Genomic DNA, 24,701 nt, shown 5'->3' on the forward strand with positions numbered 1-24,701 from the left:
GGGTGTAGAATTACCAATGGAATACTTGGCCTTGAAGCCGCTGTGCGTGACACTGGTATCGGTGCGGAAACGTAGGTACATAGTGGAGCCAGTGGAGTGCTGAGTGGATGGCCTTGTGTTACCACAAAGCTTTGCAATCATTTCAGCATCAGAGTTGGAACCATCTCGTAGCTCCAGGTAGTCATAGGCACAGCTGAAGGATCATAGTGAAACACAACAAATCATACACATTTGCCAGAAACAAACCTGCAAAACATTAGTGCATACATCCAGTGTAATTCACATGCTTTTGATTCAACAGGACAAGTATTAATCAACTTTTTGCTAGCTTGATCATAAGTTTGATAGCCAATCATATATCTTATGTCAGCTACAACCAGTTTAGTTCACCATGAGTAATTTTTTTCTTGTTTCTACATGTTTGCTGTCTCATACCCTGTGTGTGGCTCAATGTAGAAATTACTGTCAAAGTCCAGTTGCACAGCTTCCCCATTGGGTACAGTGATAATCCAGACACAATCAATATTCTGAGGATAGTTTGATGGATAATTGGGTGATGTGATGTAGCCAGGTGGGTCTGAATCACTCAACTCGATGGTTCCACCACAGGCTAGGAGAATACAAAAAAGGTAATACAGCAGAAATGTCATCTTATTGTCAACATGCTAAAAGAATTTAATAAAATACTACAAGGTGCATTTGTAAGTATATAAGTTCTGATGTTCAGTGTGTAGTGTTGTGGTTCAAAGCTCACTTTAATTATTACTTGAAATAATTAACCCCAGTATCATGCTATGGGTGCTGAATGTCCTCAACTATATTCTTTTATGTTGTGCCAGAAAAATACATTCCATTCCGTACCCTAAATACAGGTTGAGGATGGTAATGTGAGCCCATACCTTGACTATGCCCCTCAAAGAGCAGTTTGAAGCCATGACCCTCATTTGATCCATCAGAGACAAAGTGGACATAGAGATGGTTATCAGTGGTCTGAGCGATAGGGGGGATACTACCTCCACAGAGACGACCCCCTAGAGATGGTGCATTCTGGTCTGGACCATTTCTCAACTAAGGAACAGAGGCACAAGAACAAACTATTAAGAATACATTTGTGTCTCTGCGTATCATCTGCACCATACTAAGTATGAAATAAAAGTACACACAAAAATTAGTTTCACAATTTTCTGTGTCTGCGTTTCCCAGTATTAAATACATAATGGGTAACATATATGGGTATAAGGCCCTCTGTTATGATAAAATGATAGGCTCCCTCTCTGTTGTGATGCCGTTTCTTTTACCTCCACATAGTCTCCTGAGCTGCAGCCTGTGCCAAAGCCTTCCACCTGGAAAGGATCCTGGAAAGTCACAGTTATTCTGTAGCCTGGGGTTACCATGACATGCCAGCCACAGTCCAGGTTAGGCTTGTAGTTCTGAGGGTACATTGGGGAGCTGACCACACTCCTGTCAGCATGTATGAGTCCACCACAACCTGAGAGAACAGCAGGGAGTCAACGGGTATTGCCAAATATTGAACAAAATCTTACTTTGCAAATGGCTCTGTTGACCACAGGAATTCAGAAGCAGTCTATTACTATGCATCAGTTCTAAGACTAATTTTACGTGGTAAAAGTTTTCCATAAAAGACCACAGTGAGAAATCATCAAGACTAAACTGTAACTGGGAGAAGTAAATTGTCAAGAGAGAAAATACCATTTACAACACCAGAACTCACCCCTTGAATAGGAGGCATTGAAGCCCCTGCCATTGATGCTCCCATCTGAAGTAAAACGTAGGAACATGGCATCACCCGTAGAGTGGATAGAGCCAGGAAGCTGCCGTCCACACACTGTTGCCAGCAAAGGGGACAGGTTGGTCTCACCTGGGAAAACACACATCTCAGTGAATACTGTGGAAACATACAGCCTGAAGCATGGTACCTCTAGAGATTCACTTGTATGAATCTTCTATTTTGGTGCAGGTAATGTGAAGAATAACGAAAATCAAAACAAATTCAAAACAAAACTAATCTGCCTATCAGTCTAGGTTGGATTTTGAAAGGTTTTGATATCATAAAACAAGCTCACCATCCCTGATGACCAGGCTGTCATAGGAACATGTCACATCGTCCTCAATGTCCACAGACAGCACATTGAGCTCCACTATGGAATCAGGAGAGCGGATTACCCATGAGCACTCAAGATCAGGTTCATACTCATTAGGCCATCCAGGAGAGAAGAGGAACCTGGGGGTTTCACCAGGGATCAGAGCACCTCCACAAGCACCTACAAAAACCAACAGATACACTCAATGACATGCTTCAGGATATACCATTTAATAGGGTACCATGAAAGTCTACCACATCCTGCTACCATACTGATTGCATATATCTGTTCATCAAAGTCACAAGACTTTTCTGTATGGTGGAGCGATAGTTGACCTGGGGGAATCGTGGGGAAAGGCCCGGAGTTCTGGATAGCCATCCATTCGACAAGGAATCCAGCTCCTGCAATCACTGAGTCTGACTTAAACTCCAGAGTGACAGTGCTGCCAGAGCTCATGACTGGATCAGGCCGTGTCAAACCACAGAATGTTCCCAAAAGATAAGCATGGACATTGGGTCCATCAAATATCTGGGAGGATTACACAGATTTGAAGACGGAGTTTAGAATGAACACTCAATTTTCATGTTACTGTGGCACTCCATATTAGGCCATTAAAAATTTCCACTCACACCTCTGAATATAGAACATCATAACAGGTTATATGTGTGATTTTTGACACGTTGACATGAAACATAAAAAATGTAAATGACCAAAGAGCTATGGTAATATTGGAATCCTGCAAAAAAAATATGACTGACTGTTTCTAAGAGGTTTAGCTCCCCTCCCCTTCAGTAAATCGTATAAAATATAATGTCTGATAAAGAGCTACTAACCCTGAGCTGGTCATAGTAGCAGTCCCGAAGGTCTTCAATATCTATGTCCAGAAAACGGATCTGGATGATGGAGTCTCCATCCACTGTAATAGTCCAGCGGTAGTCTGCATTGTTGGGGTATGCTCGTGGATAGAGAGGAGAAGCAATCTGGCCTGAGCTTCCTATGATGTCATTCCCATATACTGAGCAGAAAGAGAAATACATAAGTGTATGTAATGTCACTCTCTACAGACCTTGCAATTATGAAGTTTTCATGTGCAAAGTTGAGCCATCAGCAACTTTTTTCACTATCAGTGAACACCTCCACCTGTCATACTTACAGTGGGAGAATGTGGCCCTGAAGCCAGGTCCGCTGACGGAGGCATCAGAGACAAATTTTATCCAGAGGACGTGACCAATGATGGAGGTGTAGTTGGAGGGCAGAGAGTTCCCACAGAACCGACCGACCAGAGCACCTGTGGAATTGCCCTCACGGATCTCAAGGAAATCATGAGTGCAACCTTGACTCTCCTGTAGCTGGAACATACTGAGAAGAGGAAATTATCATACTGTAAATAATAAATATCACACCAGTTATAATATTCAGTTCTTCAGATTATTTGACCAAATAGCACCAATTTAATAATAAATGAAACTCATTTGAGGATATGAATAAGATAAGATTGTAAAGCTCAGGCCATCATAAATCCTGTCTTAAAACACATTTTCATTCCCTGGCTTTTAACTCAGGATGACAGTTGCTTTCTTCCTCTGTTGGTATTATTTCTTTTTACTCTCTTTTTTGTTTTTTCAACTGGATGCAACTGTTTTTATTATATTGTGTTTCATTCCCTGGCTTTTAAACTCAGCATGAGTATCGATTTCTCCTTTTGTTGGTCTCATTGCTTCTTTCTACTGTTCTTTTTTTTATTCCTTTCGTTCTTGCTTGTTTGTTTGTTTGTTTTTAACTGGTCTCTGTGTTTTCGAGTGATTTTGCATTTTTGATTGTACACCACTTTGGTCAACTGCTGTTGTTTTTAAATGTGCTCTATAAATAAGTCTGACTTGACTTGACGTGATCGTAGAAGACCACAGTGATGGTTCGACAATTCTCACATGAAGGAGAGCTGGAGACGGTTGCCAGGGGAACTAGTGATGGTCCACACACACTCCACATTTGAAGGATAGGCATCAGGATAGTTGGGGCTATTGAACGAACCAGATTCCATGTGCAAGTTTCCACCACAGCCTATGATCAGATGTAAAGCCAGAATTTGAGCACCGAGTACATTCAGGGGAAGAAAAAAATTCTTATCTATTTATAGTAGACCAGAATTATCTCCAAATTAGATAAGACAGTCAAACTATGCGTGCTCAAAAGAGAACCCAGGCCCTCCCAGATTTGCTCTCTCACCGTTTCTTTGTGACACACACTGAACACTCACTTGAAGTAGAAGCGGAGTATGTGGCTCTGAAGCCTTTCTTGGAAACAGACGAGTCCGTAACGAAGTTGACAACGAGTACGTTGCTAAAAGACGTGATGGGATGGGGCAAAGTGTTTCCACAATAACGCCCTAAAAAAGAAAGCACGAAAGAGGAGGGTCATAGTTATGGGTGCTGATGTCATGCTGTCTATACCTACGAAATGTATACACAAATGAAAAATTACCAATCGATGGAGCTTGGTAGTTATCACCATCCAGGATTTCCACTGCATCATGGGAGCAGTTACTGTTCAGCTGCTCCAAATCAAGGTCAGTGAAGGAGAGGGTCACGTGATTGACTGTAAGAGATTAAAGATTTAAGACAAGGATAAAACGATGAGTTGTCAGAATCCTGAAATCCCAAAAAACAACAGTTGTTATGTCAGTTACTGAACCAAAACTAAATGGTCAGTTCTGAAAAGGACACATGAAATTTTTGAAAAATTCCCTCTTAGTCACCCACCGGCACTAATACACAGGACGTGAGAGAGGCTGATGGATAAGTACATTACAGATGTTAATGAGCAGAGTGAAAACGTGAGGTTCAGTGATGTGACTTGTTCACTCACAGGGTTCCTGGGCTGTGATGATCCAGCTGCAGTTAAGATTGGAAGGATATTGGGAAGGATAGTTAGGGGATGCAATGGCCCCACCCACATCATCAGCCAGAATTGTGGAACCACACGCTACATGGGGAGAAGGGAAACAATTCAACAATTCAACTCTAGTCATTTAAAACATAATTCATAGATGTTTTAATGCACTTAATAAGAAGAAAGTATGAAAAAAATGATATAAACAGGAGTAAGGGGAATTATTTGATGCCAAGTTAGAACGGGTTTAACTATTTAAAGAGCGCTGACCCTCTGAGAACTGGCCGCTGAATCCTCTGTGACTTCTGCTGTTGTCTGATCGGAAGCGTATGTAAATGACATTCCCTGTGGAGAAGATGGGATCGGGTTTGGTTGTGCCACACACTTGACCCAAGAGAGGAGATGTCTCACTCGTACCATCATGGATCTGTGATAACAGACGGATTGGAAAATGTCACAAAGGGGTTACATGCACCGTGATTCATAATACACAGAATCAAACTCACAGCAAAGTACATCTTTAGAAAGGATTCCTGGGTTTGTTCATTTTTCTTAATGAACACATACATTGTTCTTTATACTGAATTAAAATGCATTCCTCATTTCATCACAGCTTAAACCTCAATAATTAAAAAGGAGAGACAGTAACAATGTCACAAACAGGACATTAAAAAACACTCACAAAAAAACAGGGCATTGAATGAACAGGGAATGACCCACAGAATAACTGCAAGTATCTGGTACAAACAGGACATGAATCATCAATAAAAGAATCTTTCTGTTTGTCATGATGCATAGCTGTCCCTTGCTAACCAAGGACAGAACATCCATTATTGATTAAACTGGCTTCTGTGGTTAAATTGGCTAAATTGACTATTGTCAACATTCATTCATTCATTCATTCATTCATTCATTCATTTATTTTCAAAGCCTCTTATTCTATTTAGGGTCAGGGGGTGCTGGAGCCTATCCCAGTGTTCATTGGGCGAAAGGCAGGGAAACACCCTGGACAGGTCGCCAGTCCATTGCAGACTATTGTTAACAGAAAACTATTAATATGATGTGCATTCTAACTGACAGTGTTGGCAGTGTTTAAATGCCTTAGGACAGACTGCAGCATGACTAACTCCAAAACCACAAGATTATCTTGGAAACACAGTTGTCAGATGAATGAATGGGTGGTTTTTGGTGAGACACTCACAGCTACATAGTCCCATGAGCATGAGGATTGACTCTCAATGTCCAAATCAGTGAAGTTGAACATGACCCGGTGGTTTGCATCTACGGTGATGACCCAGGAGCAGTCCACGTTGTCTGGGTAGTTACCAGGATAATTGGGGGAGTGGATCTCTCCTTTGGGTGCAATAATTGATCCTCCACATCCTGAGTTCATCATAACAGAGAGAATATTGTGAAAATGGATTTGGTTTTTGCCATTTGGATTATCGGAAATTGTGTTGACTTTTGTTTCGCCAGAATGCACTATTTTCTGTGTATGTGTGTGTGTGTATATTTGTGTGTCTGCATGCAGAGGTAACATAATCCTCTTTACCTCCTGGGGTTTCCTGCCAGCTGGCATTGAAGCCTGTTCCACTCACATAGGCATCACTTTTGAAGCGAACAGTGACCATATTCCCTGTGCTGGACACCTGGAGAGGGTTACTGGGTGGTCGAGTGGTACACAGCTGTGCCAGTCTAGGAGAAATGAGGTCGGGACCTCCATACACCTATGCACACGTCAGAGAGGAAATCCTTCAGGTCAAGAGAGGTGGAATGAGGACAACACTACTACATATGTTTGGTGGTCAAATGGCCACAACATTATTGAAAAATTGATCTTTGTGGAAGGCACATCATGAACGATATGACATTTATTCCTTTAAAATACTGAAACATTTTAAAAAGTCTGATGAAATAGGGAGAGCAATGGGCAAGCAAAGTGTTCTATTTGATGCGCTCAGTTTGAGACAGAGCCACGAGTAAAGCCAGCCTTCTAAGCTCTGATTTCCAACTCATTTCTGCCCCACTAGCTCTATTCACTGCTACAGTGGAGGTCAGCATTCCAATGGCCTGAGCTACACAGAACCCACTCACAATACTCACTCAGAGCTCATAGAACCCTCTGTGTACCAGAGCACACACACACACAGACACACACACACACACACACACACAGACACACAAAACAGTAAACCACAGACTTTGTTTTCCTTTCTTAATCTCTCACAGGGGAGAACTGTTAAAGAGGTTTCATTATAGGGCTTTATTAGACTTACAAAATAACATGGTGTGCATAGGAGGAGCTATGGATTTGAATATCGCTGTTTCTGTGCCTCCAGCAAAACAGAATGTTTGGGAGAAACAGTTCACTTGAAGAGAGAGAGAGAGAGAGAGAGAGAGAGAGAGACAGTGCACTAAAGAGAGAAAAAGACAGATGGAAGAAGTTTTACCTCCAACAGATCATAGTTACAGTTGGGGTGGTACTCTATGTTAAACTCATGGATTGTAATGGTGATGCTGCTGCCAGGACTGGTCTGGATGTGCCACAGACACTCACGGTTTTCAGGATATTTGTTCGGGTAACCAGGGCTGTGGAACGAGCCAGAGGGCCCAGACAGTTCCCCACCACAACCTGTAGAGGACAGCACTGAGTTAGTTCAAAGGCTTTGTTACAATCAGAAATTCTGCAATGGTGCCATATTATGTGAATTCTTGGGTTTTTATTTAACATTGTACGAGCTATTCAGCACTCCATCTATAATTATATCATATCTATATAATTTCATTTAAGTGAAAAACTGCCAACTGCACTCATTCTCATCTGAATTTCTACCAGCAAAACGGATGCTTCTGATCATTCACTGGATAATCTAATCTGCTTTTAATATCAGAAATCTCAGATATGACTCACAGAGTCCAAGACGCTGCAGTGAACAACGCTTTTAGGACTCCTGAAATGTGATGATTAGTACTAGAACACCCCATCCCCCACCCCCCACAATCCATACACACACACACACACACACAAATATGTAAAGTAATGTAATATAGTAAAATAAGTTAAAGGAGCCTTAGGAAAATGGATTGTAAATGGATTGCCTATGGGCAAGTGTTCTGGGCTAGTTAAAGGTGGAGTTCTTTCGGGTACATACACACACACACACACACACACAAAGCACAAACACCTCTGTATAGAACCCTGGAAATCAGCTCTGGCAGTTGTGTATGAGGAGAGAGTCATACACAGCTTGATAGCTTTATAAACCTTTTAGCATCATCTCACTGAAATGTTCACATAAATTTCATTGAAAAGTCAAAGCTGTGATGTTTGGGAGGAGCAGAAATATGTCGAGCAGAGTTGAACAGAGGTGCACATAGGAATCAATTTTTTTTTTTTTTTACTCTAGGTAAACCTAATGACTGCATATGAGACTTTTGTTCTGATATCAATGACTGCTCATTAGTAATTGTACTGTCAAAACAAAATTTGAATTGTACAAATAAACATCATATGAGGTCCAGAGAATGAGGTTCCATCTCCATTATAAGTATTTGTTGACAAGGTTCTGTGGGAGGTTAGCTAGGAACAGAGAGATGTTTGATTGACCGACATCCTGCTATTTCACCTGGGATGGCTGAACCGGAGAGCAAGAACCACTGTGTCTGTGGAAACATAGCTTATGTACTTCAGGGGTGTGGAAAATACAGCCAGCCAGTCTAGAAAACTGAAGAGTTACATCATTTCCACCCCATCAACAAAATTCTCCCTCTCCCTCTCTCTCTCTCTCTCTCTCTCTTTGCTCTCTCTCTCTCACACACACACACACAAACACACACACACACACACACACACACACACACACACACGCACACATTATCGAGGCTGCCATGAAGCCACAGGACAAGAATGCATCCTTAGCTGAAAATGTTACATAACAGCTGTTCATTTTCCCCACTACACACATGGAAAAAATCACTATTCATGTCGTCAGTGATTATGTCATGCCAGAGTAACAGTTCGATTTGAAAACACCACTGTATTCTTTACGGTATATCATTAGAAAATATACAGGATGTCTGGGCCCAGTGGCTCTCACCAGGGCTCTGGGGCAAATGAATATTGGACTGACCCACAGTCTGCTGGAGTAATATAAATAACTACAGCCACTCCCTGGAGCTCTGTGACTCACTGCATTTCTGCTTCAGCTGCATACACAACTCTCTCTACCACACTGCGCACAGAGTAAAACCACCAACATCTTTCAGCTGATACACACAAATATAAAAATAAATACTATGAATCTCCATTTTACAGTTCCAGAATGATGCATGGAAATGTGCAATGAATGGAAATGTTATCTAGTCCAAAGAGTTTTACTAGTTTTCAACACTCCAAAGCGGGATAAAAGCAGACCCTCCCTTTGTAGATCCAGCATGTGATTCCTATTACCTATTCCAAGAGATCCCCAAAGTATAAAAAGTGACATCACATGGAGGGTTGCTAACGGCAACATACAGAGAGAAAAAAAGAACTTCTATTAGCAACTTCTAACTCTACTGGGAAGGTAGGCACTACTCCAACTATATTTTGAGGAATGTGTGAGTGTGTCAGTGCCTGTGTGAGAGTGTGTGTGAGTGTGTGTGAGTGTGTGTGTGAGTGTGTGTGTGTGTGTGTGTGTGTGTGTGTGTGTGTGCTGAAGAGCGGCTTAAGAAACAAATGGGACTCTTTTATTCAATTCAGTATTAGCTGCTGACTCAGCCCACTCTCGCTGTTTAAGAGGAATCCAGAACAATAAGGAAGGTTCTTGTTTCCAATCAGCAGATGCTGGACTTCCTGTATGACATCATTACATTTCCCCTCAGGGACAGAAAGGGCTATTCATTCACACAGTCAGTGACATTGTCATCATGAGGCAGATGGTTTATCGATGATTATAAGGTCCTCTTGGTTACTGTTGATATAGGTGTTTCCTTAAATGCCCTCAATTTCCTTTGCCTATATAAATTGGATCATAGTCTCATGTATCTCAGTGTTTCTGTATATAGACGTGTGAACAATGACCGAGCTAGGCAGTCTTAAAAACATGCACTACATTATATTAAGGCTCTGTCAAAGATACGCGAACATAAGCATCTTGATCGTATTGGTGCTCTTACCATTCTGGAACCAGAGCATCTGGAAGCCGGGACGGGTGACGGAGCTGTCAGAGTGGAATACCATGTGCAAGCTTGTACCTGAGGTGGTATTGGCTGGAGGGGGTACATTCGCACAGAACTTTCCAATGAGAGTCGCTTGCTCATCTAGACCGTCATAAAGCTGGACAGACAGAGACAGAGAGGTAGGCCAACACCAGTGTGAATACCAATTTTGAGTGTTAACAGTTTACAACATACGCACATAAGATAAGGTCATGTGTAGAAAATAAAAAAAATTCATACAATTCGATACAATGTCATGGTCTAATTCAACATGTTTGTTTCTTGGGATGTACTGTTGGGGTGATAACAAAGGAGTGATTTGTCTGTTAGCTTTAGGGCTCTCTTGTATGAAGCCTGTGAAGAGCACTGCTACGTTTTTTTTACTTTTTCACAGGGCAAGATAGAGCATGTTTGTATGTTTTGGGTCTTACAATCATGGTGGCACTGTCTCTGACGATTACAAAGTCCTGGAATCTTCTTTCATGACATCATCAAAATGAAAATACACATTGTATGGTGAGAAGCCAGAGTCAGTTATGCAGGCCTGAATGAGGGCAACTCTGGGCAAGTGAACTGATGAAGGCTTTTGAATCATTTCCACACACAGAAAAAAAAAAACAGTTGTGGTACAAACCTGCCCCTCACTCTGATTGTACATCTGTGCACAGACACGTTTGTTCCATGAGGTGGGTTGCTATGGGTTGAGCTTACAACTAAACAACTAAAAGGACCAGAGAGCAAAACCAAAAAAAAAAAAACCAAAAAATCATTTGGTACTGTGAGAACATGCAACCATGGAAAAGCACAGTGACTACACCAAAAATCAGATATTTACAATGCACCATTGTACAATGCTAAATGTTTGCAGAACTTTTTGTTCTAGAATTTGATGAAGTATTATTGAATGTCAGAGCAGCAGTCTTCATGAGATGAAGCTGTCTGGCACCAGACAATGCTTTGCGATTTGCTTTTTCTTTTTCTTTTCTTAATACAGAGCAACCTATGAGAAGTAACTTATCTTACAAGAAGTAAATCCTAAATCTTTTAATTCTTGGAGTATTCCATATTCCATCAATTTACGGATAATATTATGCTAGCCTACACACTAAGTTTGCATTATATAAATTAGAACTTTCACATTCTTATATGATGTAAGCCTGTACATGCCACAAACCATGGAGCTAGGATGATCTCCTATGGGTTCATCTCCACGGTATAAGCACTGTGATAACAGTAGTGAGAATAACATTACCACAGGCACGCTGAGGGAAGAAATGAATGAACTTGAGCTCACCCAGGATACCCATGATGTAATGACCGTTTAGATCACCATGGCAATGAGTGAGCCAACCAACAACTCACTGCACTATTGTGACGGTTTTCAAAGATCCTGTCAAAGAGTGGATGAAGTACAATTCCACGACTGCACAGAATGGCCCAAGCTGTTCTAAGCTACTTAAGATTCCCCATTACTTCACATCAGAGTCAATGGAATTTCAGCGAGATAAAGAAGGCCTGTGGAGGCTAGGGAGTAATTTGTGCTTGAATAACAATGCAGACTTGAAAAGACATCATGAAAGTCATGAGAGTTGATGCCTTCAGGAATACTAAACATGATGGTTGTTTATCCTTTCAAAGCTAGCTAATGACGCAAGAATATATTAAAGGTTGAAGTCATAAACCCTTTGGTTTAAAAACAAACTCACTTCAACATAGTCATAGTTACAGACGATGGAGGTACTCTCTAATTCAAAGGCTGTGAAGGTGTAGTTGATGGTGTTGCCCATAGAAGCATGGATTGTCCAGCTGCAGGTGGTTGACAGCGGGTAGTTGTTGGGGTAATTCTGGCTTTCAATCACTCCTCTGGACTGGTTTGCAATGACCACATCATGGCAATCTGTAGAAAAGAGTGAGTTTCCATAAACCTAACATTATTCACATCAATACTGTTACTAAACATGGTCAGACATGAGATATGTAAGTTTTGTGCTATTTGAAAACAGTTCTTTTTTTACTGTGACAAAGAAAGGAAACAGTTGCTGAAGGCAAACGTTCCAACAAATAAGCACACAGTCTTTTTATGGGGGGCAAGCTATTGTATTAAGAACTGGGTGGTGATTTTTTGGCTAATAAAAAGAATTCAGCATATTTTGCTGTATTTTCCCATGGGTTGTTTTTGATGGAAAAGTTGACCCTGCTGTAAAACACTAAACACTTTAGTAGAGTTCAGGGAACAAATGAGTACAAGCCTTGAAAGCCAAGTTGGCAAATGTCAGTGTGGAAGAACAAAGCAAGACTGACTTTACTGGGATGACCTCTTAGCCTTGGAGCATTACTACCAAAAAAACAATTTCAGGAGAGACAAGGAGAAGACAAAAGCAGCACACTGCCTCCCCTAAACTCTTTAGTGAAGAGCCCTTGCTCTCTGCCAGCTACCCTTTTACTTTCCAAGTCCACCAGCCAACTACCAACCTCCTAATGTCCTTGCTAAATCAATCCCACTACGATATCAAACTGCATAAAGACCTGCTAGGCACATTTATAGCACTGCAGGAGTGCTGGTGTGGCAGCAGACTACACTGCACAGAGATGTACATCACCAGTCCCATACTAGGGAATTGTGCACTCTTGCAATGGTTAATGAAATAGATGCATTTTACATTAGCAGTGTTATCAGTACAGTTAAGCTTACCACTGAAAATGCCACAAATGAATATAGATTTCAGAGTGTTTAAGTCACACACTCTCACTTGAAATTTATTTATCTCAGGGTGCTTTCATGGCCATGTGTCACAGTGAACCCAAACCATTGCGTCATCTTAACCAGTGGACTGAATACACTGAAAGCCTGTTGCATCTCCAAAGGTCAAACTCACTGGATCTGTAAGAAGCCATGAATCCTCCTGCATTAACACTGCCATCTGTACGTAGTTTAATGTAGAGCTGGTTCTTGGTCGAGGTGATAGGGGCCGGGAGCTCATCTCCACAGAGCCTGGCCAGCTGACGAGCATTAGAGCTATCCCCATCAAACACCTGACACACACACACACACAAACACACACACACACACACAAGCACATGGATACACACATATATAAACACAAACAGAAATGTAAGATAACATTTTCGGATCAGAATGCTCACTGTGAATATTACTGCTGCAAACAGTCAAGAATGCGCCTCTTACCATTACATAGTCAAACTGACAGTTATTTAAATGGGTGCCTTCTAAATGGAAGACTTGAAAACTGAGCGTGAGTGTGCTCCCTGGATTGGTTTTGATAAGCCAGTAGCACTCAGAGTTGGGGTGGTAGGGCAGTGGGTAATTGGGGGAAGTGAGCGTTCCATCTGTGCCAGTAAGAGTTCCCCCACAGCCTGAGACAAAGGGGAGAGAAGTGAGTATGTCCTACAAAAACACCCAATCATCCAAATAGAAACAGACTTATACACACACACACACACACACACACACACACACACACACATACACACACATACACACACCTGTCTGAGTGCCATCCCAGTGAGCAGTGAAGCCCCTGTAAGTCACGGAATGGTCTGAGCGGAACTTAAGCCATAATCGGTTGCTATGGGAAACCACCAAAGGTGGACTGCGATGTGAGCAGAATCGACCAATCAGGGGGGAGATTTCGTAGCCTCCATCTCTGCAAGAAAGAAGATTGTACGATGAGACAATCTATAAAAATATATATAGAAAAGTCTGTCAAGAGTCAGTCATGCAAACAGCTATAAGTAAATATCACCAAACAACTTTGAGAACATTTAACCTGGCCCTTACCTAACCTCTACATAGTCATGAAAGCAAGAGGGGTCAGGTCCCTCCAAATCAAAGTCAGTGAAGTTGAGCATTATTTGCATGTTGACTCCAACTGTGATCTTGTAGACACATTCCCGGTTGGTAGGGTAGTTGCTGGGATAGTTGGGAGAGGACAGTTCTCCAGTGGAGGTGGTGAACTCCTCACTACAGTCTGGGTAGAAGGAACAATAATGAACCTCAACGTCAGCAACTTATTGATATCCTGTGGTTAAACAACACAGACTAACTGGATTCACTGGGCAGACAAGTGAGAGAGGATATATAGTGCTCTCAATTTCAACTGAGGCCTGACTCCACCAGAGAAGTGTTTGGCTTCATTCAATGGCTCAGTGAGTGCTGACCTGTAGTGGCATTGATTGACACATATTCAGCAGAGAAGCCCTCCACTGCCATGCTAGCGTCGGAGACGAAGAGAACGGTCAACATGTTGTCCGTACTGGTCAGAGAAGGAGGCACTGACCGTCCGCAGTATCTAAACAAATAAGAACGCTTGGAGGTTACAGCTTTAAACATTCACTCAAACTTGTGCTCTACTGATATATTCTCACCGTCTTCTTTCAGTCCATTAGTAAAACAACGATAATGAACTGTTTACCTTCCCAGTAGGGTACCAGTCTCTGTTGTACCATTGTCATAGACCTCCACGTAGTCATATAAGCAGTTGTGGTGAAATTCCAGGTTGAAGGAGGTGAAGGATAAGCGAATGATATTGCCAGGTGGAACAGAGATGTACCAAGAGCAGTTGGCTCCATGGGGGTAACTTGTGGGATGCCCTGGGCTGTTGAAGGAACCAGAGGGTTCAGTCAAAGTATCACCACAACCTGTGGGTAAAAAAAGATCAAAACAGAAATAAACAATGATTTAGCACAACGCTTTGCCAAAAAAGTCCTGAATATGTATCATACAGATGTTTGAATATAAGAGGGAAAAATAGAAAAAAAAAAAGAAAAGAAAAGAAAGAGGAAAAAATAACGCAATGAATTCCATAATTGTTCTTTTGGTATTGTACCCTCTATTGCAGATGAGTACTCAGCACTGAACCCATGGTTGGAGACAGATGAGTCCGTCTTGAAGCGGATGTACATGGACCTTTGAGTGGACTGTAGCATCCCAGGCACCTGGGTTCCACAGTACTGACCGATCAGAGGGGAGCTGGCTGAGGGGCCATCTCTCACCTAAGGACGGGAAGCATAGTCTAGCTAAAACATTTCTTTCAGTATGGGGTAAATTTATATGTATTTACAACATACAGTACCGTTAATGTGAGTAATTTTCACGAATCATATTTCGGCATTGATATATTTCTCCCGCGTATCAAATTTAGAAAGGAAAAAGCATCATTTACCTCAACATAGTCAAAAATGCATCTGGAGGAGCCTTCAATGTCAAGGCTGAGGAAGCTGAAAGTGACTACATAGCCCTCTGGCTGGTTGATCACCCACTCACATTCCTTGTTGTGGGGGTACGGATCAGGGAAGAGCGGGGAGCGGATCTGACCCATACCAGAGAGGGTACCACCACAGGCTGGATAGAGCAGAGAAGCCAAGACATGTTACTCCATATCTGAACATATTGTTTGTGGTTCTATCCACCACACTGAATTTAAAGATAATACTATTGTTAGAGAGGAGAAAATCTGCAGCTTCAGAGGAACCAATTAAAACAGAACCTCACTCCTCACCCAGTGCCTTCTTCCCTTTACCATTACAGTGAATATGCTTCACTGTAAAATTGCTGACAAAATAACCCAAATGCTAATACACAGTAAGTCAGAGAAGCTGAGGGATTCTGATATGTAAGATTCAATACTACTCTCTGGCTTTTGACAGAGCACAGAGTCATTGATGTGGACAGGCAGCAAGGATATTTCCTCTGCAAGGAAAACAACTGGCAGAAATGAAAAGCAACCAGGCATGACCGTTCTGTTTTCCACCGTATTAAAATGTGTTTCATCAGAGAGAAGCTGATGGAACAAAAAGACTCTGCTCAAGATACTCCCTCACAGAATTAAAAGAGAGGGCAGGGTAGCTGAAGCAGAAATTACAAACCCCCTGTAATTACAGAATCTTAACTCCTTCTTGACAACATCCTAAGGTCACAAGCTCTGGTTTTAGTCTGTTTTTTTTTTGTTTTTTTGTTTTTTTCAGTTTATGGTGTGCAGACCAAGAGAAGGTAAAGGCAAATCGGTCAGTTATTTTCCTAACAAAACAGTGACCACTGTTTTAGGTTTTTAAGTCATTTTTGAGAGAAACAAAGTTATTTCTCACCAATTTCATATATAGCTCTGAATCCAGCCCTGCTGATGGAGGCATCAGATTTGAAGCGGATGAACAGTCCGTTGGTTGTGGACGTGATCGGGGCTGGCAGAGTGGTTCCACAGTACTTCCCAATGAGGGGGGCTGTCTCAGCTGTTCCGTCTCTTACCTGAAATATCACAAAATATTCCCAAGATGTAATACAGCATAGAGACACTAGTAAGTTATTGTCACCCATGCACCCACAAACACACACACACACACACATACACACACACACACACACACACACACACACAAATATAGATACATACATGAGAAACAAAAAAAGATCAGGCATACCTCCACATAATCAAAGTTACAGCCTGAGTGTATCTCAAGGTCAATGTGAGTGAAGTTGAGATACACGGTCTCACTGCGGGGCAGTCTGATGATGTAAATGCATTGGCTGTCATGGGCATAGTTATTGGGCCAGTTAGGAGAAATGATGATTCCCTGACTGTCTGTAAATGTTCCTCCACAACCAGGATCAGCTGGAAAACACACACACACACACACACACACACACACACGCACGTGAACAGACACACACACACACACACATGCATACATACACACACACGTGCACAGACAGACACACACACACACGCAAAACCAACATTATTGCACCTTACAGATCCACTGCATTTCATGTCAGAAGCAGAAACTAGCATAGACTTCCCAGAAAAATGTAAAAGGAGGTCGGTCAGCATTCTGGGTTTTAATTAGTTTGACCTTTGAAGTATTTCCCTGATGACATTTGACTGACCATGAAACTAACATTTAATTGTTTTATGAGTCAGTTACAGGGTTATATATAATCCCAGTGGCACTGTAAGGATCTGCACAGTCAAAGATTTCTTCACCTGTTGTAGTTCAACACCAACAGACCCTTTAGATTATATGAGGCCATAAACTTGGTTATAAAAGCACATTTCATTTAACCTCAGCAGTGCCATAAATGCAGTCAAACATTTGGCATGTTTTTTGCTGTTTCCTGATATTGGGTTAACAGCCTCGTTTAACTATGTGCTGAAATAGGCACAGTACAAACAAACTGCACAGTCTGGGAGATCGATTTACGACCAGGATATATTATCCCCAATGTTCTGTTGTTGTGAAGATCAACGCAAGACAGTATAGTAACACGATTGTAACATTCTGTATGTCTCGTCTTAAACTACAAGCCCAACAATCCCTCAGTCTCTGGCTTGAGACTGTGGGACTCACCTGGTGAGGTAGTGTATGTGATGTGAAAAGCCTCTATCACTGATGACAGAATCGGAGTGGAAGTGGATCCATGCTGCCGGACCTGTGGTATGCACAGGGGGTGGGGAACCTGAGCTACAGTACTTCCCCAGAACAGGGTCCTCTGGAAGCAGCCCGTCTCGTATCTAGCACACACAGTCATTCCCAGTACAGGTATGAGATTATAAATTATAATATTGAAAAAAAAAAAGATTGAACGGAATGGTACCAAATAGTATCTAGATCATTCAGAGTGTACGGAAGCATTTTATGTAATTAATTTGTACATATTCATCTATGGTGTCCAATGTCTCACCTCCAAGAAATCATAGTTGCAGTCATCATGATGTTCCATACTCAGTGTTCCAAAGGCAAAGGTGATCAGCAGTCCTGGGTTCACATTCACTGTCCAGTAGCAATCCCGGCTAGGAGGGTAGTTGCCAGGGTAGCCAGGAGAATTAATGTTGCCATATGTGTCGTTCAGTTGGCCACCACACACTGGGTTAAAAACATAAACAAAATAAAAACATCAGGTGCCCACACAATGGAAATTCGGAGTTTGTCAACACTGAAATTACTTCATTAACTGTGCAGGTGTTAGAAGGTGTCAAGCATTTTACTGTTTTACATGATCTGTTTGGCATATCTGTGACATATTTGTTACAATACAAAGGTATTTGAGCTGACGCTGCCATATGAAATGTTCTCTAATAAAATAATTCTGAATAATGTTATTATCATTATTTATTTCTTAACTTTGTAGAATACATGATTCTGATTGGTCAGTGATTTCTGTGTGATGAATATTGCCCATTGAGATCAATCAGTTTGCCACCAACAATGAGTTGTTTGGTTTAGCAATGCATAAGACTGAGCTCATGGAGGTTTGAAGGTTTGGAGTGGAATTATTTTGTGACAAAAGTTAGTAAAATGATCAAACATCTTGAAACTGAAGATATTAACATAACTTCTTTCATTCACTTCAATAATTTTAACATTAATATAATTTTTTTCAGAGATTTTTTTTCTCTGTAAGTAGCCATGAAATAATGTACAGTGAATGGGTCAACTCTTCGGGGTAATTAAAACCTCTTTGCCTCATGTCTGGGTCATATTACCCCATTTGGCTTATTTTCTAACAACTAAATCATTCACTGTATAAAATCCCTCACTGGTATTAACAATACTGAATAGAAGAGTGTAGCAGAAGAGTGTAGTAGAAAGTGTATTAGTGTACCAGGAGCCTGGGACGTCCATGCCACGGTGAAGCCTCCAGCACTGCCAGAGCTGTCTGAGCGGAACCAGAAGTAGAGGGAATTATGGGAGCTGAAGAGTTCAGCGGGTGCACTGGAGCCACAGTATCTTCCAATGATGAAGGCAGAGGCACTCTCGCCATCGTGGATCTGCAGAAAGTCAAAGTTGCAGGTGGCACTGTTCTCTATATCAAAGTGAGGGAAGGTGATCCGCAGAATCTGAAAGGAAAAAAAAAAGTGTGTGAGAAATCAGCAGTTACTTAATGCTACTTATTTAACTTTCACTTGGACTCTGTGTCCAAATTTCTCTGGGATGGATATGGGTGAGACGGAGACAGTTACGCCTACCTGATCTGGTTCGGTTCGGATAACCCAGGCACAGCTAACCAGATGGTCATACTGATCATGCCCTGGAGTGTTGGGATAACTGAATGTACCAGCTGGTCCGGTGAGAACTCCTCCACACTCTGAAAGGCAAAACGAAACCTTAGTCAAATGTGAGCTTCACATTACACATACAAACAGATGTAATCACACACACTCAGATGAATCCATTATGCACAGTCACAGTGACACATACGTTGCTGGGGGGTCTGGCAGAGAGGGCCAGTCCATTGGTTTGTGCAGGTACAAGTAAAGCCGTTAATCCCGTCTGTGCAGGTTCCTCCATTCTGGCATGGATTACTGGCACACTCATTTATATTCTGGTTACAAGTGTTGCCAGTCCAGCCAGGGTCACAATTACACGTGTATCCAGTCCCAGTGTTCTGTGTAAGGGGACACGAAAAAATACTCTGTCATTATTGTACTATGGGAGAAGTGCAATATAAAGTGGAATTTGTCTCCTGCACTTTTTTTGTGAAAAAAAAAAACAACTTTGTGTTTCTGATTCTGTCCACTGATTACAGCCGTGTTGGAAGTGACAGAGGTATAGGTCACAATGTGTGTGTGTGTGTGTGTGCGTGTGTGCGTGCATGCGTGTGCGTGTGCTTGTGCCTGTGTATGTGTTGTGAAGTAACAATGGCTGATGGCATTGTGAACAGACACTCACCACACACTGGCCGTTAACACAGGGATTATTGGTACTGCAAACATCAATGATTTGAGAACAACCTGTCGGACCATAGCCATTACCCGTGTAGCCCGGAGGGCAAGTGCATGTCGGAATAGTGCTGCCTGTGAAATGAAGATTTGTTAACATTCTGGACATGACATTTAATGACAATGACTGACCATATAAACCTCAGTAATCTGGAAAAGAGTCTGTTAGGTGTCAGGTACAGCCCTACAAATCATTTCCAAATCGTCATAGACAATCTTTTAAATGACAGCGCTCTGAAGAGTGGCAGGGTAATTAAACTGTAAATACCTGTCTAAATGACCCTGCCTTATCCTTACTGCTACCTGTCATGCGGTTTTCAAAAGAATAATTCCAGTGAAATTGCTTGTCAGCGCGTGTCCATGTGTTTGCACGCGTGTGTTTACCTGGAACAGAGTGGCAGGTAGCCGTGGGATAACAGCCGCCATTATTGGTGGCACAGACATCAGTCTGTGTGCATGTTTTACCATCTCCCTCATAGCCTAAGGAAAGACAACTCAGTTTAAATGTATTTGATTTTTTTTTTTTTTTTTTCAAAAACTAACTAATCATTTAAAAAACTGTAAGAGCATTGTCCGCAGCAGCATCATGTACTTTAAGTGCATCAAATAGTACATATTTTAGAATGTAGTCCACATCAAAACTTCAGCTACAACTCACATATCAATATGTCATACTACAATATGTTCATATGTTTCTTCTAAATCCCCATATTATATATTCAATGCGACAGCTGACTTGACTGAGAAAGCTTTGCCCTCAGTGAACCCAGTACTGTGAGGACAACCCATATCGCTTCCTCTGCTATCTCTCTCTAACCCAGTTTCCCAGTGGAGCACTGGGCATAGAGAGAGAGAGAGAGAGAGCACTCAGGAAGAGGTGAGTCAGACATCTGGATTGCATTAGCAGCTTATTGCAGCCAACAGCCATGACTCCCCAACATATCACTGGCAAACAGGCATTGACTGGCACCAGGAACATCAAACAATGGTAGCGTTATTCAATCTATATCAGTCAAATTTGACTCTAACAATTCTAACCTCATTATAAGTGTTATGTAAATGTAATCCACAGTATTGTTCAAATATAAGAAGAGTAGACAGAGATATGTGGCAGAAAATGTAGAAAATATAGTAGTGTGTTTTGAAAAGCCACAGACATACTGTATAAGATGGATGGTTTGAATAGTACCTGGAGGACACTGCCCACAGTGGAAAGAGCCCATGGTGTTGAGACACGACACCATGGGAGAGGTGGAACAACCTCCGTTATTTGTGGCACACTCATCGACGTCCTGACAGCTGTAGCCATTGCCCTGCCATCCTGAGAGAAACGGTGAAATGTTAAACCATCTAAACATTTGAACGCAAGGCTGGAAAAAGCTCTGCACTGGAAAGATTTGACAACAGTTGGCATTTTACGAGCTGAGGTAGAATAAGAACATGAATAATTCTCTTCTGTGCAGTAGCTGCTGTGTTTGTATTCCCTCGTGTTTTTCAACCACCTAGTGAGAGCAACATGTCCAAAACAGATTCAGTAATCCACATTAGAGAATCGTGTGTTCACACTGTTCCTCTGTGTCCAGGTTAGAAAACAGTACAACAAACCCATATATAAGATGTTAGTCATGTCTGTCTGGCTGAAATGGAATTGTGCGACAGGCTTTGGCTAGGGACATTACAAATGTGCCAAACCCTGTGAACTAATCCATGTTCAGTCAAAACACTACTTCACAGTCAGCTTTTTGGTCCCTGTGCCGTAGTTTTTCAAACTGTTGGAGGTGTACCTGCTGGACAGGGCCCACAATAGAAGGAGCCTTGTGTGTTGAAACACTCCACAGGAGGGTTCGTGGAGCAAGGTTTGTTGGCAAGGCTACACTCATCCACATCTGCAGTGCAGGCAGCGCTACCAGGAGGTGACGTCCATCCGGCGTCACAAATGCATTTATACTTGGGCTACAAGGAGAAATATAAAATACAGTAAAATTGGGATAAGTAGATCAATATCAGTTCATATCTCCATCCATTAAACCAGTCCACATGCCCGCAGTGGGCGACATGAAGTTGAATTAAGGATGCAGGAAGTCTGAAACAGTGAGGATGAGTCATATATTATGTATCACTCCCATTATTAATCTGGCGCCTTGCAGAGGAGACTTCTTTTAGGTGCTCAACACTAATAAGAAGCTCTTTTTCTCTGTGCCTAATCTCTCACAAGGTTTTCCTTTCGCTCTACCATTTTCAAAAGGACAATTTTGTTTGTTAACAGTATTATCATCTATGGTTTCCAGACAAATTTAAAACTGTAAGTGATACCTCTGCTCCAGCCATTCATCAGGCACTAATACTGGTGCCTCAGGCAAAGGTGTAGTTCACAAATTAAACTGTGTAAAGTCTAATCATGAACGTTGTCTCAGAATCATAGACTACTCTGAGATGAGGAATAAGCCTGCTCAGCCTTGTTTGTTGAAGAAACTGCTGAGCTCTTTATTAAGAAAATTTCAAGCAATTTACTCTCACAAAAAAATGCATATCTAAATAACTGTCTTCTCAAGGGCACTGAAAAGGCCCTCTCTCTGCATTTTTCATGCAGAAATCCTGCACAGAGCAGCAATTCAGTCCAATGATTCTTTCAGCTGTAATCTCACATCTACGCAGAAATAAGCAAATATGTTCCACATTTTTCCCCCAAAGAGCGAGTGATTTCTCATACTCTCTACTGAAGAAAATTTGCTTTGCATCAGCATACATTCTCTTTTTGATGACCTTCAAAATGCATTGCCTTTTATGTATCTGTATCCAGTATCCAAAGATGGAAACTGCACGATTTGTTACGAGACTGTTATTACCTCATTGGGATTAACTCTATCGGAATCAATGCACAGTCCGTGTACACACAGGTCCTGACTCCCCCCTGCACAGTCGTCATATCGGGAGGTACAGTGTGGACCAAACCACTCTGGAGAGCACGTGCAACTAAACGAAATCAAAAGGAGGTCAGAATGATCAAATACAGTTATCGTACTGTGCACATGCCCACGATACATCACCATCAGTGAAAAATCTAGTGTGAAAAATACGGAATAAAGAAAAAAAATAGTAGAGAAAAGCTGAGTTGTGGAGTGTCTTACGTGTAAGAGCCAGGGGTGTTAACACATGTGGCTCCATTCTGACAGCCTTGTGAAGTACCAGCATAGATCTGACATTCATTTACATCTACAGCACAGGTGGGGCCCTGCAGTGTACAACACACACACAGATGCACAGTGTGAGGATTCAGAATGCATGAGGATATACGGAAGTCATTTGAAAATGAGCAGTAAGTTAATCATTTGGTTTACCTGCCAATTAAAGGGACAGAGGCAATGGAAGGAATCCAACAGATTCAGGCAAGTTCCTGAATTCTGACATGGATTACTGCTACAGGTCTTCCTCTCGATTGTCTGACAGGTTGGGGAAAATGCAATTTAGTAAAGTGTTCTTCAAACAGTCTTTCATTCTAAGAAAAACACCTATAGATTTATATTTAAAAATGATGACACTTCATTACAGTGACATTGTTGCATATAAAATGGTTTGGTTTTTTTGGGTTTTTTTACCTGTTCTACTGTTTGCACTTTTGTTTCAAGATCGGTCACCTGAAATTGTAATTGAGCAAATAAGTTTACGTTTTGAATACAGTTAAAAACCTAAAATAAAATCAATAAATGGAAAGAAAGTAGAAAATTGCTGCCAACCTTTGTCTTCAGCTCGTTAAGCTGATTAGTAATGTCTGGTGATGGTCCACTGTTCTTTAAAGTTTCAATGTCATCTTTGTTTATTTTGATCTATAGGAAAAAAGATACAATTTATCCACAACAGATGTTCCATAACTGTAGTCTCTCTAGACTTTTGCACACTAGATGCACACTATCTCTTGAGTGTGGATGATGTATCTTGTCATGAAGAACAATTTTTGTGCAACTTCTCGTGATAGATCACAGATATCAAAAGAACACTGAGCAATCATTTTTCACATTTACAAAATTCAATCCAAATTCATTCAAATTTGATGTTTTACATGATGACTGACCATTAACAGAGGTTCTAATTTACTGACACCACAGACATTGGTCACGTTAAATGTACTCTGGCATTACAAAGCCTTGAATCCAGCCTTAGTGGAGAGAGCCTAACAGCAGCATGGATCTGGTCAGTGTGAGAGCTTACCTGTCCCATCAGTTGGGTAAGATCTTCATTCCCCAATTTTACGCTACCTGTCCCCGAGGTCTGGAAACGAATGTCTTTGTTGCTGCCAGCAGAAAACTGTAGATGACCATTTTCTGATATCATACGAGGCCTGGAAGTTGAGTTAGCAGAAATTCTCTAGGTTAATGTGTATTTAATGATCGAATGTAACACCGCTGAACTGAGGGGGTCTAGGTAGGATTTGCAAAGCTGAACAACAACAGAAGCATGACTTTACAAACCAGTGGAAATTTAGGATGTTTTTTCCTTAATAAATCTGATAACAAGGACCATCACACATTTGTGGATCATTATGTGAAAAATACAGCTCAAAATGTAAATAGCTCATTGAAATGGGAAATAAGTTATATAAGTTAATGACAACATTTCATCATTTTATATAAGTTAATGAGATCATTTCAACATTTTTAACACAAACCTTAAACTTATTTAAGACGTAGTTCTTACCAGTTAGCCCTGTGCACATCTGAGCAATTACAAAACTCACTGAGAACTGATCCTGATAACTGATAACCAGTCATTTGTACCAAAT

General features: G+C 41.4%; 1 protein-coding gene across 1 annotated transcript in view; it reads right to left on the minus strand.

Moving 5' to 3' along the window:
- The window catches only part of cubn (cubilin (intrinsic factor-cobalamin receptor)), a 36,211-nt gene that overhangs the window by 11,362 nt on the left and 148 nt on the right, over nucleotides 1-24,701 (minus strand). The window contains 45 exon segments of the mRNA XM_030768810.1: nucleotides 15-193; nucleotides 436-610; nucleotides 900-1,068; nucleotides 1,299-1,489; nucleotides 1,733-1,879; nucleotides 2,085-2,282; nucleotides 2,438-2,630; nucleotides 2,936-3,117; nucleotides 3,256-3,461; nucleotides 4,031-4,163; nucleotides 4,360-4,488; nucleotides 4,584-4,697; nucleotides 4,968-5,084; nucleotides 5,262-5,418; nucleotides 6,193-6,374; nucleotides 6,544-6,718; nucleotides 7,442-7,623; nucleotides 10,149-10,308; nucleotides 11,897-12,087; nucleotides 13,067-13,223; nucleotides 13,378-13,565; nucleotides 13,695-13,855; nucleotides 13,990-14,179; nucleotides 14,370-14,500; nucleotides 14,624-14,849; nucleotides 15,038-15,203; nucleotides 15,374-15,552; nucleotides 16,296-16,452; nucleotides 16,626-16,816; nucleotides 17,553-17,580; nucleotides 17,582-17,716; nucleotides 17,887-18,068; nucleotides 18,808-19,042; nucleotides 19,172-19,290; nucleotides 19,404-19,590; nucleotides 19,875-19,999; nucleotides 20,309-20,404; nucleotides 21,114-21,245; nucleotides 21,709-21,877; nucleotides 22,771-22,897; nucleotides 23,053-23,156; nucleotides 23,263-23,364; nucleotides 23,521-23,559; nucleotides 23,659-23,748; nucleotides 24,131-24,260. Of these exon segments, the coding sequence (XP_030624670.1) occupies nucleotides 15-193; nucleotides 436-610; nucleotides 900-1,068; nucleotides 1,299-1,489; nucleotides 1,733-1,879; nucleotides 2,085-2,282; nucleotides 2,438-2,630; nucleotides 2,936-3,117; nucleotides 3,256-3,461; nucleotides 4,031-4,163; nucleotides 4,360-4,488; nucleotides 4,584-4,697; nucleotides 4,968-5,084; nucleotides 5,262-5,418; nucleotides 6,193-6,374; nucleotides 6,544-6,718; nucleotides 7,442-7,623; nucleotides 10,149-10,308; nucleotides 11,897-12,087; nucleotides 13,067-13,223; nucleotides 13,378-13,565; nucleotides 13,695-13,855; nucleotides 13,990-14,179; nucleotides 14,370-14,500; nucleotides 14,624-14,849; nucleotides 15,038-15,203; nucleotides 15,374-15,552; nucleotides 16,296-16,452; nucleotides 16,626-16,816; nucleotides 17,553-17,580; nucleotides 17,582-17,716; nucleotides 17,887-18,068; nucleotides 18,808-19,042; nucleotides 19,172-19,290; nucleotides 19,404-19,590; nucleotides 19,875-19,999; nucleotides 20,309-20,404; nucleotides 21,114-21,245; nucleotides 21,709-21,877; nucleotides 22,771-22,897; nucleotides 23,053-23,156; nucleotides 23,263-23,364; nucleotides 23,521-23,559; nucleotides 23,659-23,748; nucleotides 24,131-24,260 (6,926 nt within the window).

Source organism: Chanos chanos, chromosome 3, assembly GCF_902362185.1.
Source record: "Chanos chanos chromosome 3, fChaCha1.1, whole genome shotgun sequence".
In the NCBI taxonomy this organism is placed as follows: Eukaryota; Metazoa; Chordata; class Actinopteri; order Gonorynchiformes; family Chanidae; genus Chanos; species Chanos chanos.